Source organism: Osmerus mordax, chromosome 9, assembly GCF_038355195.1.
Source record: "Osmerus mordax isolate fOsmMor3 chromosome 9, fOsmMor3.pri, whole genome shotgun sequence".
NCBI classification, from domain to species: domain Eukaryota; kingdom Metazoa; phylum Chordata; class Actinopteri; order Osmeriformes; family Osmeridae; genus Osmerus; species Osmerus mordax.
Genome location: NC_090058.1, coordinates 3,493,021 through 3,512,350, shown reverse-complemented (window position 1 = coordinate 3,512,350; position 19,330 = coordinate 3,493,021). Strand labels below are relative to the sequence as shown.

Sequence of the window (19,330 nt, the reverse complement as noted above, 5' to 3'; positions counted from 1 at the left end):
GCTATAATGATGTTGGTTTACGTCACTGCTGTTATCTATGGAGATACCGTACTTCAAACCGTGTTTAGGCCCATTGTTTGTAGAAAAGCTGTGAGATTGTGGAAAGGCCTGAACCAGTTTACCATCGCTACCTTAACACAGCCTCACATTTTCCATGAAGTCCACATGCATAGTAGGCCTTCCCCTTTATGGATTCAGATTTCACAAACCTGGTAAAACCAAAAAGACAAAAAAACAAACAAATTACAATTACAGTCTGATTGAATGGTATTTCCCAGTGTCTTCCTTTCTCCCTGAGCTTTAGTCAAGTTGGATTAAAGGGTTTGGTCAGAAGAAAAGTTGTACAAGTTAATCAGTGTCCTTAGTGAATTCTGAGGGTCGGGTTTTTTTACAGTTTACTCCAAGACGACAAACACTTGACAGGTTATCTTATTGATTCAGCTTACAGACCCCATTTTTCAATCCCTCTCTCTCTCTGCTGTTCTGCCTGCCACATCTCTCACCCCATTCTCTCTCTTTTTTTTCCCCTCTATAAGTCTCTATCCTCTCTCGCCCCCCTCTCCCTCCTTTGTTTTGGTTGCGTGGCTGCTGATGGTTTGGCCCACAAAGCCAGTCATTGCCGGCCCTGCTGCCATAGCAACCAGGAAATACTCACAGCCGTAGTGAGTGTGTGTCTCAGAGGGAGAGAGAGTGAAATGCGTGAGTAGCAGTCCAGAACAGAGAGCGAGATAGGGAGACCACCACAACAACGAAGACAGGCACAGAGCTTACTATTTCACCTGAGCCACATTTTCCATGCATTCAGAATCTTTATATCTACTTCTAAAAATCTCAGCTAGGGTGCTCAAGCCCAAGGTCTGAAGACTGGCTTCGGGCAGGTGGTACCGGCTGACCCAGAACCATCCAGTCTCAGTAGCAACAGTAAGCCAGGGAGATGTCCTCCGGTGTGGGGACCTCCACAGCCCTGCTGCCCCCAGTCAAGAGTGTGGTGGTCTACAGGAATGGAGATCCCTTCCACAGCGGCAGGAGGTTCGTGGTGAACCAGCGACAGGTAGCCACAATGGAGGCCTTCCTGAACGACGTGACCCAGAACATCCAGGCGCCGCTGGCCGTGAGGACGCTGTACACCCCCCGGCAGGGAACCAGGGTCCGGGACCTGACCGACCTGCAGAGCGGAGCGCAGTATGTGGCTGCCGGCTTCGAGCGCTTTAAGAAACTGAAGTGAGTCTGTCTTCAGTATTTATGCTTTCTGGTATTTTTAGGAGTCTTTGCTTCACTAACCCCAGTCAGTGGTATTGTTAAAAGTTCAAACTGAACCTATTTTTTAATTTTTTTGTACAACTGACCTATCAATGGAACAAAAGTATTGTGTCAGTCTTACATTTGATGTATGTCCAGTTTAGGACAAAGTTGATGATAGTCATGAACCAAGGTGCCTGTGTGCTTCCTGTAATGCTGACTGTTTCCTATGTGCAGTTATTTAAACTCAGGACAAAAGAAGCTGCCTGCAGCACGAGGAGAGGGTACTCAGGTAGGTTTGATTTGAACACCTCTCTTTTGGGGTCGATGGTTCAGTCCATTACTCATTAAACCCTGCCCAGCCCTGAAGGTACGCGCCACTGGAATGCTATACTGGTGATTAGGTCTTAATGTTCTTGGACCTGAACGGCTGCCAAACCAAATATGAAAATAAGCTCTTAGATTTTCCATTGCAGATAAACCCAATATTTGCTTACTCATTTGACAACACTTACCTACACATGGACTGATTTCAACTGACAGTTTGAACTGGGAAACCATGGTATGAAGGGTGGCTGTGTGGAACAAACGTGTGGTGTGAGATGGGTATTTTGTGTCACAGTTTGGGTTTGTGTACACATTTGTCACCTGTATTCTAAATATCCACCCATTTAAGTACTTCCTTACAAAATTTGGAAAAAGATTTCAGAAATTGATTTTGGATGTCAATCTACTTTTCCATTTGCCTTTTTGCCTCTTTATACTTTTATCTTATTGTTATTTTTGGTTTAGCATTGCCCTTGAATCTGAGGAAGAATAGTTTTGTATGAATTATTATATTCCACAAGGCTTTTTCAGAACTTTGGCGAGGAGATATGTTTTTCTGTACGGCCTTGTGGCTGACTGGACACAGATAAAGGCTCCGCAAGAGTTTGCGTTGGACTGCTGGACGTTAGTATTTGTTGGTGCTGCCATAGCACTCTCACAACATTAGCAGACACTGGAAGAGACACTGTTCAACCCTCCCATCACAGAGCTACGTAGCAATACTGAGGTGAAACAGTAGACTTTCATTGTGTCTCCTAGGAGTCTCTCCACCAACAGGCTAAGCTGAGTGTAGGGTCTATGTTGTTGGTTGCTGTGGCTTTAACACGTGAGAGGTGTGTGGGGGGGTTTTAACATTGTTTTGTACTTCAGGGGGCAAGGATTTCAGGTCCCACTCTGTGTACAGAACAATATCTCCATGCGGTGGTGAAACTGTGTTATCAGGGCCCAAGCATGTCTGGGCAGGTCCCTTACCGGCCCTACACTAGCTACCCCAGGCCTGCCTGCCTCCCTCTTCAAACACCACACTACTTCACAGAGGAAGCCGTAGGATGTTATCGTCCAGCTTTGTTGTTGATTGATTTGTTGCTGTTCCTGTGGTCAAAGAGTGTGGTATCATTGTGGCCAAAGCCTGTGTGAATTTATGACATGATGAGAGTGGGGTTCTGTGCAGACTAGAGCTGAACAGGAGAGTTTGTGGTTGTGTAACTGCAAGAAGGACACTTAGGTCGAGGCGAGAGACAGCTGTCCATTCAAATCACTGGAGAGGACTTGAAGTGCTCCGAGTTGCCATGGTCACAGCCTTCTCACTGACACAAGTGTAGCTGTCACAACGCTAAGATTATACAAAAGGGATAATGGGTACCGCTAGGAATGGGGGGTTGAGTCATTGTTGTAAGATTCCATTGATGTTTCGCATCAAGTTTGATCACTGTGAAACAGAAGTTTTTTTTGTTAGTTTTTTATGATCAAATGAGCTTTTGTATCATTCCTGTTGAGCTGAATCCACAGTTTCATGACTGGCAATTCTTTGTGTGTACCTACCAGGTTAAAGTCACCCAGAGACCCAACGTCTCAGCCAAGTGGAGGAAGTACATACCTGTACCGTGCATCATATAGTGAGTCCACTTGAAAGCACACACGCACATCCCCATGCAGGTACACACACACACACACTAACAGAGTGAGTAACAGCAAAAAAGAAAATGACACGTATCGTACATACAGAAGCTGTCCATGAGCAGGTTCGAATTCAAGTCTCTTCTCTGTGCTTGTCCAGTGTGTTCCGTAACGGAGATCTGCTGAGTCCTCCCTCACGCTTCATCATCCCACGGGGCATGCAGCGTGAGCTGGAGCAGATCCTCAGCCTGGTGACAGAGAGAGCCAGTCTGCGGACCGGCGCTGTGCGCAGGTTAGACATTTACATTACATTTAGTCATTTAGCAGACGCTCTTATCCAGAGCGACTTACAGTAAGTACAACGACATTCTCCCCCGAGGCAAGTAGGGTGAAGTGCCTTGCCCAAGGACACAACGTCATTTGGCACGGCCAGGAATCGAACTGGCAACCTTCAGATTACTAGCCCGATTCCCTCACCGCTCAGCCACCTGACTCCCTAGACGCACACACACACACACACACTGACCAACCCAGCGAACATCAGCGTTGATGACCCCCCAATCATCAAACTACCCCTGAACTGACATGTGATTAGATGTACAGTTTATGGTTCAGTGACCTCTTACCTGTGACCCCTTAGGTTGTGCACCCTGGAAGGCAAGACCTTGACCTCCGCTGACCAGCTGGAGACTGGACACTACTATGTTGCCGTGGGAACCGAGAGGTTCAAGAAACATCCATATGTGGAGCTGCAGGTTCCTAAAGCTTCAGAGAGGTAGTGACTATGTACTGCTCTGTTCCTCAGAGAAATCCATCAAATGAAGCATAGCCAGGCAAAGCTGTGACTTTCAAATCAGCATTTTTTTGTTTTCCTGTTTATATTTTTTCACCGTTGTTTTACAGACATTTCCCGGGACACAGAAGACAGCGGAGAAAGCTTGAGGTAAGCTTGGTTCACCACACTCTGTCTGATCCAGCACCATACAGACAGGCTGCTACGAATACAGCAACAGGTCCTCGTGGTACACTGTCTCTTTATCCTTCACACAGAACAGGAAGGTGGTCAGCGGGCCTGAGGACAGATACAGTGACTCCGCCCTGCTGGACTCCCCCGAGGTACAACACCAACAGATCTGAAGTCCCTAAACCACCCATGGGCTTAACAATGGAATTAGCATTATAATACGTTACTTAATTTAGTCATTTCATTGATTTAAACTCCCAGACAGTTTTATGCGCTTGATTTAGCCCACCTGGCAGGAATGTGGCCCCTTCACACTGTGTCGTTGTTTTCAGTCGGACGGGCGGAGAGTGAAGTCCACAGGGGATGAGATGGGAGACAGGTCAGCCCAGCAGGCCGTCCCCAGGGGGTCAGGGAAGGAGGAGTCCTCCATCTTCTTCGCCAGACCAGCCAAGGTCCGCAAGAACAGGGGCCAGCCCAGACCACCTCCCAGGGACGGAGCAGGTAAACACACTCTGCGTCCTGTCCATCCCACACACACACACACACACACACACACACACACACACACGAACACACATGCACACACACACGCACACACAACAGTTACAATGTTACCAGGGGCGTCGCTTTTTTTTATTACTGAGGATGCTGCCTCATAAATAAAATGTTCTTAATAAAAAGTAGGATCTGGTTGAACGGCACGTAGTTTGATGCATGTGGTGTGTGTTTGCAGTCCAGACCAGCGTGTTTAAAGGAGGCGTGCGGAGGAGGAGAGAGGAGCTACAAGGAGCTGAAGAGGTGCAGGAGGATGAGAACACAACTGTGGAGATCCCTGTGGACCAGGTACAGTGATCCTCCTGGTCCTCAGGCAGGACACGCTGTGCTTGTCTTGAGCTGTCACCCACTTGTCTCTTTCTCCATTAGCAAGTAGCAGAGACAGTTGAGGAAGAGGAACACAGAGAGAGAGACTCACCTCGTAAAGGCAGAAAACAACAGGTCAGTGTGATGAATATGCCTCTACGCCCCCAGACAACAGGGGTGGAAGGGTGGTGGTCCAGGAGGGCTGTGATCCAGCATTATCCACTCACCATCAACTTCCTGACCAGGATGTCAAAGGGACTTTGATTGTGGTCAATAACCTGTAATTCCTTATCTGCAGTCTCCCAAGGAAATGGCACTAACAGAGGCCATGAACGGAAGAGCTGAGCACCAAGCAACGGACGGAGAGGAGGTGTGTGTCATCTCTGCTAACTTGCTTTTGATGGAGTGTTTAAAAGTCTAGATATGTACATGGTTGATCCACATAATCATCAGTCGTGTTGTATTTCTGTGCCAGCCAAGCGATGAGAAGACGAGAAGGCAGCTTGAGCCTCAGGTGAACTCATCTGAGAGACCAAGCCCCCAACTCGACAGAGCCAGTTCCTCATCTGACAAAGTCCACCACTCGCCTCAGACAGACAGCCCCACACCTGACAAAGCTAGCCCCTTATCTGGAAAAGCTAGCCCCACACCTAGGAGAAATAGCCCCCCACCTGAGAGAAATAGTCCCACATCTGACCAAGCTAGCCGCACATCTGAGAGAAATAGCCCCACACCTGGAAAAGCTAGCCGCACATCTGAGAGAAAGAGCCCCACACTTGACAGAGATACCCCCATCCCTGACAGACCCAGCCCTCCGCCAGTCCACAGAGAGCAAGCTGTCGTAGACAGGACTGATGCTTCGCAGGTACACAAAGAACATTTATCTGTTCCAAGCACAGGATGCACGTTGAATGTTGCACCTTGGTGTGACCTTTATTTTGAATTCCTGTCTGTAACAGAGAAAAGCAGACGCAGTAAAAAATGAGAGGCTCAGTGACAAAAATCTCCAGCACACAGAGGACAAAGATGATCCGGTACTGAACAACTGTGTGTCTCACGGTCTGTCGCACAGTGTAAGTAACACTGAAGATAGCGCAGAAAATAAAAATATTTGTTTTTAATAGGCAAAACCTTCGAAACGAGACAATAACCGTAAGCAGTCATCTGCAATCACAACGTTTCAAGAAGAGGCTTCCACAGAGACTTTCACCAAAGCTCCAGAGGTACACACAAACACACTTGTTATTCAGCACGTGAGACAATACACATTCAATCAGAGGTAATGAATTATGTTGTTATTTTCATCCTTGGTGCTGCAGGCAGAACAGGAGCATGGAGAGATGGCCTCTTCAAACTCAAGAGCTTCATCGCAGGCTTCTGGAGCTGACACGACGGTCCGTGGAGACCAGGGGGGGGGGCTGGAGAGAACATAGTATCTACCCCTCCCTCACTCAGCAGGGATCATGTCTCCAGCCTGTTTATACTCAGTGAAAAACCGCATAGCTGGTTTCTATTTTGGGGGGTTTCATTCAGCGGGAGAATCTCTGTGACCCCCATCTAACACCATAATGGACCAGTCCGGTTGTCGGGGTGCTGGGGAGGATTCACATCGCAGGTTGTGTACTAATGAGGACTGTATAAGCAGCATGGTTTATTCATTGCTTTGCTACTTTAAACAAATATAATCCATAATGTGAATATATTCAAGATAAAAACGACCTGCTGTGTATTTTGCAGGAGAAACTGTGACTTTTGACACTATGAAATGTACATCTAATTGAATGGCATCCTTGTATTTATTACAATGCAAGGCACAATGTAAATATAAAATAGTCTTTTCAGACAAATACAAAAATAACAGAGTATGTTGTTTATTTCAACATAATCTATCTAAACATTACAATATTAAGAATTATGTTTAGTCAAAATATACTTTATTCATTCAAACACAGTATCTGCAATAGTTCTTACAATATACAATAGCAGAAACTTTATCTATCCGACTGACAAAGTATTTGGTCTGAAAATAAAAGTATTTCTAGATGTTATCGTTGTTGGTCCCCAGTGCAACAAATACACACAACATTCACCAGGTAACCGTCTGAGAAGCAATTCTACAGTGCCCGGTCTGTTCCCTGCCCGCACGCTGTCCTCTACACAGTGCTTGTATAGGCTCTGCTCAGAAAGGCCAGAGAAGGGGTAGTGTTTTGGGAGGTCATTGGTCCATTCTATGGATGAGTCATAAATCTGTATGTAGGGCTGAACCCTGTCTGAACCCCGGCAGGCCCCTCGCTGCTTCCTCCTCCGTGGGAGCTGAGCACTGTGCTGTGCATGCACATGTCAGCCTGGGGCCAACCACATTCACTCAGTCTCTCCTCTTCGACACTGGACTAGCCAGCTCTGTTGGCTTCTGCTGATACACGCACGCACGCACGCACACACACACGCGCACACACACGCGCACACACACGCACACACACATACACACAAACTAGGAGGAGATGAAGCCTAGCCTTAGATACTTATCTACAATATGGACGCCTCGTTAAGAAACAAACCCATGTGTAGAGCTTCTAAACAAGCATGTCTTAACAGTATCATAATTTGGTCCTTGGAAAAACACAGTCAACTGTATTAACACCGCCTATAGTAGAGAGAAATAGAAAGGTCCGGATGGACGGTTTTAGGGTGTGGGGTCGTGTGTGTTTGAACATAGGTTTTTGTGTGTGTGTGTGCGTGTACATTAGGGTGAGGTGTCTGTGATGTTCTGCTGTTGTGTCATCTTGGCCTCAGTAATAGAGCTGAATACACACACAGTGATGCCAGTCATGGTGAGAATCATCCCAGCTACCTCCCCTTGGAACAGTCAGAGGGAGGGGTGTTAGAGAGAGATGGAGGGGGAGAGAAAGAGAGAGGGAATGTAAAATGTGTGAAGAATCTCAAAGACAACATTCAAACTATTTAGTGATCAATTCAGGGACTTTAGTGGCATCGTGAAGACCACATACTTACTTTTGCCACCAAACTCCTCGCCCAGCAGTTTTCCTGTGAGGAGGGTGAAGACGAAGGTAAGGGAGTTGGCCACCGGTACCGCCAGGGACATGTCTGGAGGAGAGGAAGAGGAGAGGGAGGAAGATGTAGTCGGTTTGTGTCTGCAAACTGAAGCCTGAACTCTGTTCATGGTTAAGTAACGTAAGGCCGACTTTCCATTTGACAACTCTTGAGTTCTCTGTGCTCACCTGTTGTAGCCAGAGTGAAGTAATAGACCACCGAGCCCATCTGATTCAGCAGGAACGGGATAAGGTACTGGGGACAGAGTATAACATGTTACAGACAAGTTGCTGTGAGTGCGTGTACGTGTGCTTAAGCGTGTACAGGTGTGAGTTTACCTTGACATTTAGAAACAAGAACTTGATTTCTGCCATGAACTGAAGAAGTTTACTGCTCTCTTTGACATGTTCTATTCCTTCGGTGCCTCTCTTCAGGAACGGGTTGGTGCAACCCCACAACACTGCGACCAGCACCAGACACATTACCTCCACTGCAAGAGAGGAACATTAAACTAGCCTGCTAGAAATCCCTGCTTTCATTCACTATTGGAGCGTTTCCCGATAGTTTCTGTCAATTCTACACAGCACTGTGTGTGATAGCCTATACGATCGTTTAGCTAGCTAAATTGACGTTGAATATAGCAATGATTTTAGTTGAAGTTCCGGAAGTGTTTTGAAGAACAACTTCGTGTTCATTCATCGTCGTTTACATCTCGATACAGATTATAAAATTCCTTCCTTACGTTGTATACTGTATACGGATAACTTGCAGCACTGGTACAAAATTAAGATACGGCTAAATTTGAAAAAACAGTTTGCTAGTCAACTAGCTTGTCTTCGCACTTGTGCTACTTACCCAACGACACCATTGTAAACACCGATACTAAGCTGCATTACGTATTAGTCACGTAAATAGTTCGCCGATGTCGGCCACAGAGTTGTACCGAATATCAAATATTTGCAAGATTATATGTGTGTATGCAAATAAAGTAAACGTGTAATCAGGCTTTGAAAATTCACAATCAAGTTAGTTTTCTATTTGTATAAAATGTCGTCCTTAAGCTATTGCTGAAAACCATGATCTTGAATGCAGCCTTACTTTTCCAGTTCACAATTCTACCAGCGGAGGGCGCCATATCCTCGGAATTAACGTTTCACTCCTCTCAACGGTCACTACAATTGGAAATCTACACACAATGTACCACACATGCATAGCTACAAATTATAACGTTTATTTGTCAATTTTAGTTGCAATGAAAGAACCACAAAACATAACAAATACAGAACAAGGTGTGTGCAAAGTGCAAAATCCTTTGATATCAAATTCAACAGGTTTAATTTAATCATAATTACAGTATCTGCAGATAAGATCCACAGGGTTAAGAACACACATTTACAGAGTATATCATGGTCTTAAACACTGTGATGTTTAACATTTAAAAAATATACATTTTTATTAAACGTTGGTCTTGGGGCCCTTGGGCCATTCTCAACCACACACAACCACACACACAGACACACACTCACACGCAACCACACACACACTTCCCCATCACTGGCAAATTTGCAGAGCTGCTGGTAGTTGGCACAGTTGACATGCATACACAGGCTTTCATGATCCCAACACTATGATCAACAGAACAATAGTGTACGTTTACAGAGAGAATCCATCCAGCTCTGCTTGGATATAACATCTCTCATTGCCTCCTTGTCTTCTGACGACACTGTTTTGTTCATGTTGTCTTTTGTTTCCCAGCGTGAAGTTGCCGTCGTAGATATCCTGTTCCCTGGTTAGTCCTCGGCCGGGCCGCTATGTGTTTCCCAACGAAGGGATGTCGTGTATGGTGATCACAGTGGAGCTGCTGATCGTGCTGACCTGCTCTGAATTGTTGACACTGTCTGTGCTGCCTTGGTTTTCCATGTTGTGGGTGTCCATGCTGTAAAGGTCGACCCGAGGAATACGGAAAGCATTTTCTGTGGCACGGTTAGCGAGAGCGATGTCGCGCATGGCGGAACCACCTCTCAGGTTGCCGTTTGCCATGCTGGTCTGGACAGTGGAAGAGGACATCTTTTTCTGCCGGGGCTTGGAGCTTCCACCCATTACTCTGGCAGCATGAGTCCGCCTAGGGGTGCAGAGAATACAAGCACCTTGATTTGGACTGTGTATACTATGCATGATATCATGAATAACTTTTGTGTTGATTGATGAACTGTACAGGATAGGGACAATGGATATATTTTTCATGATACAGCTTCTCAGGTCAGGACGGGAGATACTGCCAGAAGTGTTACAAACCCCGTCACAAGTGTCATAAACAAGTGACATTAGATACCAGCTAACTATGTGTAAGTGAATGGACTGACCCAACACACCTCCTATATAAAGCAGTCTATAGGCTACTGCACCTCGTCCTTTGAGAAACTTGTCTGCAGGAAAGGGTGCCTGATCATCCCTAACCCTGACCTCCAGCACCTGCTCAGAGAGGCTTGTCTATAAAGAATGCTGCCTGACCTGTTGTAGGTCTTCAGGATGACAAGTAGAATGGCGAGAATTATGATGATTCCTATGACGATGACAGCAATCATGGCCCCAGAGCCTGAGAACATGGTAGAGAGAGAGAGAGAGAGAGAAAGAGAGAGAGAGAAAGAGAGAGAGAGAGAGAAAGAACCAGGGGGAAACAATCAGAAATAATACCACACAGAATCTAATTACAGCTGACAAACTTTGCTGCAGTCGCTCTGGATAAAAGCGTCTGCTAAATGACTAAATATGAACAGGGGTCTGTCAGTTCCTGTGTCAGTAAAAGGGTTAACAGATGGCACTCCCTCGCAGTACATCTTGATTAGAGGCTGTGACGCACAGGGGCGTTATATTATACAAGTCCTGCTTATCTTAACTACAGTCATAATAGCATATTGATTTCAACATCCATGGGTCAGGGTGAGCGTACGTGAGGGGATGTTTTCTTTTAGGGGCGGGGGGGGGGAGGGGGCGGGGTTGTTTAACCACTTGGTGGAAGATCTAAGTTTGATTTTCAGGTGTTGGAGAAATAGGTCAAGACATCCACAAACACACCTACAGGTATTCAGGTGCGCAGTCAGACTCACGCTCACACACCAATGACTTACTCTGGGTGAGGATTTGTTCTTGGGACTTGGTGGTGAAGGTGACGTTGGAGAACACTGTCGTGTGGTTGGTCACAGTAGGTAGGACAGTTGAAGTTTGCATCTTCAGCAGTACCCTACAAGTAATACGACAAAGATCCTTGGTCAGTTGTATTCACACATTCCTTCAGCTCTGACTCCTGACCAGCTGTGCTTCTGCCAAGGTGTCGTCTGACAGGTACGACAGGGGGAAAAGTAAGAGAATTCGATTCATTCTCTTGAGCACCCATCCTCTACCCCTGCTTCCCTCTCTCTTCTACTCTGTCGGAGGAAGAGAGACGAAAGGAAGTTAGATTAAAATAAGAGAGATCAAAGGGAAAACAGATAAAGGGACACATAGGCAAAGAGAAAAGAGAACTAACTATCGAACTATAGAGAGAAAAGAGAACTATACAGTGTACGTAGAGCAATACAATGCAAGCGAATGGGATGACTTAACACAGTTGAAAAGCCAGATGGATTCACAGAAACCTAACCTAGATGTTCTGCTTGGAGCCCTGGTTTCCTGGTCGCCAAACTATAAGCTTTACCATTAGACCAAGAAGACATCTTATGTCAGCATTTGGTCTGGCACACTGCCCCAGGCACTGGAAACAGTGTCCAAACCACCCCTGCTGTCTGAGTTTAGGCCAACCCAGTGGATCAGATGATCTGGTACAGTGTGTTCCTTAGAAGCCTACCTCCCAGTCTTCTGAAGGGGCAGCTGTGCACCTGCAGTTTACTACTCGATGAAATGGTCTACTGTTTGTTTCTTATCAGCCATTGTCGGTTTTGATCACTCAGTAAACACAAGTGTTGCTGAGGCTCTGGAAAATCTATGTCTTCTCAGGGCCGGTGTTGGTCTAGTCTGTAGGGAGTCAGGTGGCTGAGTGGTTAGGGAATTGGGCTAGTAATCAGAAGGTTGCTGGTTCGATTCCCGGCCGTGACAAATGAGGTTGTGTCCTTGGTCAAGGCACTTCACCCTACTTGCCTCGGGGGGAATGTGCCCTGTACTTGTAAGTCACTCTGGATAAGAGCGTCTGCTAAATGACTAAATGTAAAATGTAATGTAGTCAGGAAAAACACAGCCTGTGTGTCTCAAGTATGGAACAAATGATGAGAATACTACCAAGTAGGAACAGCGCTGAGGAGGGAGGGAGATCAGTCTGAGGGAGGAACCAAGGCTCGTGGGATGTCAGTCAAGGCCGATGAGCTTCCTGTCTAGCTGGGGACTTACATGTAGACATCGAAGATGTGATTACATGGATTTACATGCAATGCATGGCAGCGACATTCGGAGCATGTGTGGGCTTGACTCATTCTCTCGTCTGCTCTGGAGGGAATCTTTTCATTGATCCCATCTCTCCTGGGGTATGAGTCAGAGATGGAGCATAAATCTACACAGATGCAGACGCTGTATATGCCACACCCAGGACAGTAGCCTCAGGAGGAGACAGGCTCCTGAATGCAGCGTAGACTGGAAGACACATACACACACAAATTAATACACACTCACAAGCACACACACACATACTGTGTCACAGTAGTGTCTCTTAACCAACTGGGAGCTCAATACAATCAGAGCAGGGGTTTCAAAAAGGAACAACATTTGCATCAGCTATAAAAAGCTGAAAACCTTGGAACACGGAAGATCATTCTCTGTACAGTTACGTGTAGCTGCTGCCCGGGCAGTCAACACACACACGCACGCGCACACACACACACACACACACGCACGCGCACACACACACACACACACACGCGCACACACACACACACACGCGCACACACACACACACACACAGAGGAGGCAGATAACTGAATCAAGCGCACACAGATTAACCCTCGTGCTGCCTTCGGGTCACATGACCCAAAGGTTCATAACGAACCATCGTTGTGTTTACCCAATTTTACCCAATACAAAAACAAATTAAAATACTTTTCTTTTAACCTTTGCAATGTGGGGGGTCTGAGACAGCCTAGCTGTTAAAATAAAAATGCTTCACTTTGTCTTTGTATGCGGTAAATCTGTCGCAATACGGCGGTGGGTCACAATGACTGATGGGTCAGAATGACCCGAAGATAACACAAGGGTTAAGAGTGAAAGTCAGCAACATTACAAGTAAACAGATTACTTTAACCCTTGTGTTATCTTCAGGTCAAAAACAAAGTGAAGCATTTTCTTTTAACCGTCGGGCTGTCTCAGACCCCTCACATCGCGAAGGTTAAAAGAAAATGCTTTTTATTTGTATAGGGTAAAATTGGGTAAATGGGGGAGTCAGGTGGCTGAGTGGTGAGGGAATCGGGCTAGTCATCCGAAGGTTGCCAGTTCGATTCCCGGTCATGCCAACTGACGTTATGTCCATGGGCAAGGCACTTCACCCTACTTGCCTCAGGGGGAATGTCCCTGTACTTACTGTAAGTCGCTCTGGATAAGAGCATCTGCTAAATGACTAAATGTAAATGTACACAAGCACGAGCATTACTCTGTGGACATAATCACATGACACAACGATGTGAACCGTTGTGTCATGTGACCCGAAGGCAGCACAAGGGTTAAATAATCTGACACGTGTTAATGTATGTATGTATGAATGCACTGTATATATGTATTGAAGGGAGACAAGGAGAAAGAGAGAGATGAAGAGAGACAGAGGGGGAAGAAAAATAGGTCTCAGCTATACACAGAGAGACTTAAACAAGATCAAAAGCCAAGCAATATTGTTTGCATTATTACAGCCCCTGTGAATACAATCCCCTAAATAAGTGTTATGTCAATGCTGATAGAACTAGGTAGGTCATTAGTTCATGACAGGACAATACTTCTGACTAATCTAATCCAATTCCAAATAGTCGCAGAACAACAAGTCAAACAAACCTGTTTCTGCTGATGTCATGGAATTGAAAGACTGCATCATTTGTCCAAGCAGTTCAATACACGAGACAAACGCCCAGAATCTCACACAAATTAAAGGCTGGTTTCTCACAGGTAGTTTAAAAAAGCACCAATATTTTCTATGGTCCAATTAACAGCAGATTCTGGTTCATCTTATTTTGTCCAGGGTTCCTACAAACAAGGCTCGAAATGAACGGCGTCCCGTCCTGACTAGATGAATAGAGACAGACAGTCCCAATGAAAAAGATGTAGGGGACTGTTCAACACAGCCTTTTGGGCAACTGCAGGACGACAGGTCAAGTTTAGTTTGGGGCTGTTCATTTTGCACTTTGGGACGGTCCTGGAAAAAAGTTAGTTGCGAGCCCTGAAATTGAGTACAGTAGAGTTTAGTAGAGTCCTCATAAAGTACTCATCAATGATGCAAACCTATTTTGGGGAAAAATCGCTAATATTCTTTCAACTTTTCAAAACCTTTTTTCAAAAATATTTGTTTTACCTTTCAGAACGTGTTGTTGAATTTTTTTTCAAACCTTTAGAAATGTTTTCTTAAAAAAAAAAGAAGAAATTTTTAAACATTTTATCTAAATGTTTTTTTCTAAATATTAAGAAACTTTTGAAAATATTTGTTCAACCTTTGAAACTAAAAAAATTAAAAATCACACTAAGTGAAAGGAGAGATGAGGAGAGGAGAACAGAGAAGCCTAAAACAGAGTAGAGTAAAGCAGAGCAGAGTACAATAGAGTACAGTAGAGTTTAGAGTCCTCATCAAGTACTCCTCGATGATGCAAACCTATTTTTGAAAAAACAGGGCAAATATATTTTCAACCTTTTGAAATTTTTTGTTGAAAATATTTTTCAAACCTTTGGAAACGTTATTTTCAAAACCTTTTTTCAAACCTTTTTTCTAACCTTTAGAAACCTTTTCGAAAATATTTTTTCAACCTTTAGAAACTTTTCGGATTGAATTTTGAATTCAAAATGTCATTTTGAAATGTAAAATAATTGTTATAATAATTTACCAACAGTATATATAAATATGTTGATATTAATTCATTTTTTATATTTTAGTTTTCATTGGTTCGGTGGCCCACTACATTACCCTCAGGGAACAGTAATGGGCCATGGCCCACAATTTGGGAATATCTGCCGTAGACGACAGGAAGATTCATTAGAGGGGTGTTAGAGATTTGACAACAGATAGATTGGAGATAGACTTTCCCCCCGAATAGACAGAAAAAAGCTCAAACCAGATAAAATGACTAAGAAAGACTTCAGGTGGCCAGGGAAGGACAAAGGTGTGTTTCATAGGCTGAGCTCAGTCAATCAGGACCTTTGTATAGCAGTATGCCTTTCACTCAAAATGGAGGTCACAATGTTCTGGCGATGAAGGGAACAAATATAATAATTTGATTATATTTAATTTGGAACTCCTTTAGAGCAGCAAACTCCACAACTAGTCTATTTTTTTATTTGAGAAACAGATGGTGAATAATAAACTTAATAGACACATCTGTCTCCTTATGCAGTTCTCTTGCTGCGGGTTTTACTTCACCATCGCAAATATTACACAACCACATCTCTCCTGTTGACTCAACATTAAGAGCCTCATAATACTAATGACTTATCTATCATGTTTGGTATTTGCAGAGGTGACAGGTATTGATAAGCAAATACTTTCTTGTATTTTCCCAGGTTAGTCACACACGCAATAGGGATGTGGTATTGGAGCTGAAGAATAAATGTTGATACAACAATACTGTTTGAGAAAAAAAAGAGAATGTAGCTTTAAGTTGACAATGTTGAGCCATTGAGCCATTAGCCAGCCATTACCCGAATCAGAATCAGAATCAGAATGGGATTTATTCGCCATGAAAGTTTGCACAGACAAGGAATTTGCTTTGGCAGGAAGGTGCATACAATAAACATATAGGGACCTAATATTTAAATATGTGGACTATCTATACTAAGGGTACATAAAGTAGCAGTACTAAGTGGGATTAGAATTAAATTAAATATACAATAAAATATGAGCGTAGCGCTAAGCAACCTGTCCAACTCTCACTGTTTCAGCCAGTGTTTGATGTTCTATCTACCAGAATCTGACTTTGGTACCATTTCAATATCCTCCCCACTTCCCTCAGCAAACAGAAACAGCTTTATTGGTCTCTCCTGAGAATGGACTGTTAATCTCAGGAACAATATGGTTTCCTCTTCTCATGAAAAACTCATGCTTGTTAACTTTGGTTACACACAGACACACACAAAGGAACGGACAGACACAAACACACACAGAGACACACTGACATTGCAGACACACATACACACACACTCCTGAAGTCATGTGCATCCCTAAATCAAATGAAGACATGAGTCAATATTGAAGCAGTCAATCAAAGAGAGGTCAGCTGCACACTGCAGCTGCACCTGTTAGTTCCACTTCTCTTCTGGGGGTGAGCAGGTATTACGTCAATGAGCAGACTGTCTGTCAAACAGGCCTGTCACACAGGTAAGTGAAACGGCAACACTCTATACCAACTATTAACTAAACAGTAATAAAATGTGTGACTTGTAAAGAATGGTCTTAAGGAAAAGTGTTGACAAACTTTGTAACTTTCAGATTTCTGTTCCTAATAAAAAATAAATAAGCAGTTTACCTGTTTGACAGTACATGTATGAACTATGTACAGAATTTCTGCACTAAGTGGGCACATTGATCTCATAGTACTTTGTTCCAAGCACCTTGTCTTTCACCAAGGATATTTATAGAACTGCAACACAAAATGCAGGGAGACACACCAGAGAATGTTATTAATCATCATAATTATTCTACTGACTCATTTCACAAAGCCCTTACACCTTTTCAAGTGCCTTGTTTGACCTTATAGCAAGTGGAACCCTGTGGGAACCTCCTGAGAGGAGCACATCAACTTGCCACAAGCTGAATTTTATCAGGAGTTTTGGAGTCTAGACGTATTATTTTCACAGGAAGACCAAGTTACGTGTGTTGCCATGTCATATGTTAAACAAACCAGAATTCAGATGGCAATGAAGGCATGATCATAAGTGATGTCTATATATTTGAATAAGTATTAAAATATGATTAGTATTCAAAAGTAAAATATAGTAAATAAAATAAAAACTATTTAGAAATTCATGAACATGATTTAAGACTAACAATGCTGTTCAGGAAAAGTAGGTTCATCACCCTAGTCCAGCCTGTCGTAAACATTTAACCCAATCTCAATTCCAATTCCAAATATCACTCCACAAACACAGCCACAGAGAGGGAGAGAGATAAAGGAAGATAGAAAGAGAGAGGGAGAAAGAGAGAGGGAGGAAGGAAGGAATTCAAAATGAATTCCAGCCATATGACCTTTATGCGGCACAATAGTAGTGGTGGATACGATATCGGAGAGTTCCCTGGAATGTCAGCTATTCCTCTTCACCTGAGTCTCCCCTGTCAACAACCCCCCCACCCCCTTCTACCAACACCTAGTCTGAGGGGGTCGACAACAACAACAACAATAACAAGAGTTTCTGGTCAGGGGAGACTAGAGAAGAGAGAAGGAGAGAAAGAAGAGAAGGCGTTAAAGAGCAGCAGAGGGGCTCACCTAACTGTCCTTGAGCAACTCTCGGATCCCGTCCCGGACTCAGCAGCACCTGGCCCCCGCGCCCTCACCCAAGGGGGGCATAGTCCATGTCTCTGCCTCTGTCAGGGTCCACCGGGCTGGGGGAGGGGTCTGTGGAGGCAACGGGGAGGAACAGGTTTTCTTCCCAGGTATTCCAAGGGCCGGGGAGAGACCGACGGACGAGAACGATAGGTACAAGAAAACCGAAGCGCCGAGTTGCTGGTTCTCTGGTGGCGTGTGTGAAGGAGGGAGGGCTGTGTGATATCAGTCTCTCGCACTCTCTTTCTCTTAGTCCTTTTCCCTCTCACTGTCTGTCTCTCTTTCTCCCTCCCTCTCTCTCTCTCTCTCTCCCTCCCCCTCTCTCTCTCTCTGTATCTCTCTCTCTCCCCCTCTCTCTCTATCTCTCTCTCTCCCCCCCTCTCTCTCTCTCTCTCTCTCTCTCTCTCTCTCTGTCTCTCTCCCCCTCTCTCTCTATCTCTGTCTCTCTCCCCCTCTCTCTATCTCTCTCTCTCTCTCTGTGTTGTGGCTGGGTAAGAGTAATTCACTGCAGCTGGTTTTTCAGGTCCTCCTGCCTCCTGGGCGTTCTGTTCTTTCCCATTACAATGAAGCACTGCTCTAGTGCTGCTCTACTCTACTCTACTCTGCTCTGCTCTGCTCTGCTCTACTCTCCTCTACTCTCCTCTGCTCTCCTCTGCTCTGCTCTACTCTGCTCTGCTCTACTCTACTCTACTCTACTCTGCTCTGCTCTACTCTCCTCTACTCTCCTCTGCTCTGCTCTGCTTTGCTCTACTCTACTCTTCTCTACTCTTCTACTGTCCTGTCCTAATATGCTCTACTCTACCCTGCTGCTCTACTCTACTCTCCTGCTCTACTCACCTTCTCTGCTCTTCTCTGCTCCCCTGCGACCCTGTGATCAGTACTGTATGTGGTGGTCTCTATTATGTCTGTCTGTCTCACAACTGAGTACAGTCGTTCTCATCAAGAGTTCTCAAAGGCATCCTAAAATCCCATCCCAGAGGGTGTGGTCAGGTGTATACATGCGTGTGTGGATCTACATTTGCTTAGGCAAGGAAGAAAAAATCATTACTGCCCATTTACGGTGCGTTATAGGCATGCAAATAATCTGTGTCTGTGTGTGAGCGTGCAAGTGTATAGTTCAAAGATGCTATCTTATCAACACAACTGCAATAGTCCAATAAGAGAGCTCATTGTAGGTTTCTGGTTAAAAGTACCTCCGTTAGAATGGGATGATTTAGAATGACAATACAGGTGTTTGAATTTGCCCACAGTCCAGGTATAACAGATTGTTATAACGCCATGTTTTGTCTTTCGGAGAAAGCACTTCCAATTCTGTAGGGTGGGAAGGGTGCGGTGGAGGATTATATTACCAAGACAAACAGTTTCAATGAAAGGTAAACAGGGTTTTTTGAAAAGAGAACTTTTCTTATCTTTTCCATATCCTTCACTCTCCTCTCTCTCCTCCCCTCCCTCATCTCTCCTTTCTTTCTTCTCTTCTTTCTACTCCTTTCTACTCTTCTTTCTTCTCTTCTTTCTTCTCTTCTTTCTTCCCTCTTGTCTTTGTCTTCCCCTCTCTCCATCTTCC

The 19,330-nt window shown here is 44.6% G+C and overlaps 3 protein-coding genes across 4 annotated transcripts; 1 reads left to right on the top strand and 2 right to left on the bottom strand.

Moving 5' to 3' along the window:
- Nucleotides 1–683: 683 nt before the first annotated feature.
- On the top strand, nt 684–6,858 carry dcdc2b (doublecortin domain containing 2B). The gene is made up of 15 exons (XM_067242614.1): nt 684–1,221; nt 1,477–1,531; nt 3,112–3,182; nt 3,344–3,475; nt 3,824–3,958; nt 4,087–4,126; nt 4,234–4,299; nt 4,480–4,648; nt 4,881–4,990; nt 5,072–5,143; nt 5,307–5,378; nt 5,484–5,873; nt 5,968–6,042; nt 6,133–6,231; nt 6,328–6,858. The coding sequence occupies exons 1-15, from the start codon at nt 935–937 to the stop codon at nt 6,439–6,441; spliced, it is 1,887 nt and encodes a 628-aa protein (XP_067098715.1). The 5' UTR covers nt 684–934; the 3' UTR covers nt 6,442–6,858.
- Nucleotides 6,859–6,930: 72 nt separating this feature from the next.
- On the bottom strand, nt 6,931–8,931 carry tmem234 (transmembrane protein 234). The gene is made up of 5 exons (XM_067242631.1): nt 8,915–8,931; nt 8,398–8,549; nt 8,248–8,314; nt 8,021–8,113; nt 6,931–7,864 (listed from the first exon to the last, which is right to left on the bottom strand). Exons 1-5 carry the CDS (start codon nt 8,925–8,927, stop codon nt 7,752–7,754), a joined length of 438 nt encoding a protein of 145 aa, XP_067098732.1. The 5' UTR covers nt 8,928–8,931; the 3' UTR covers nt 6,931–7,751.
- Nucleotides 8,932–9,270: 339 nt separating this feature from the next.
- Nucleotides 9,271–18,086, bottom strand: ncmap (non-compact myelin associated protein). 2 transcript variants are annotated; one of them, XM_067242629.1, is made up of 5 exons: nt 17,710–18,086; nt 12,440–12,679; nt 11,188–11,300; nt 10,571–10,655; nt 9,271–10,181 (listed from the first exon to the last, which is right to left on the bottom strand). In XM_067242629.1, the coding sequence occupies exons 2-5, from the start codon at nt 12,520–12,522 to the stop codon at nt 9,869–9,871; spliced, it is 594 nt and encodes a 197-aa protein (XP_067098730.1). In that variant the 5' UTR covers nt 12,523–12,679; nt 17,710–18,086; the 3' UTR covers nt 9,271–9,868. The 2 variants fall into 2 exon arrangements, with proteins under 2 accessions (XP_067098730.1, XP_067098731.1); XM_067242630.1 differs by lacking the exon at nt 12,440–12,679 and having other exon boundaries at nt 17,710–18,084.
- Nucleotides 18,087–19,330: the final 1,244 nt, after the last annotated feature.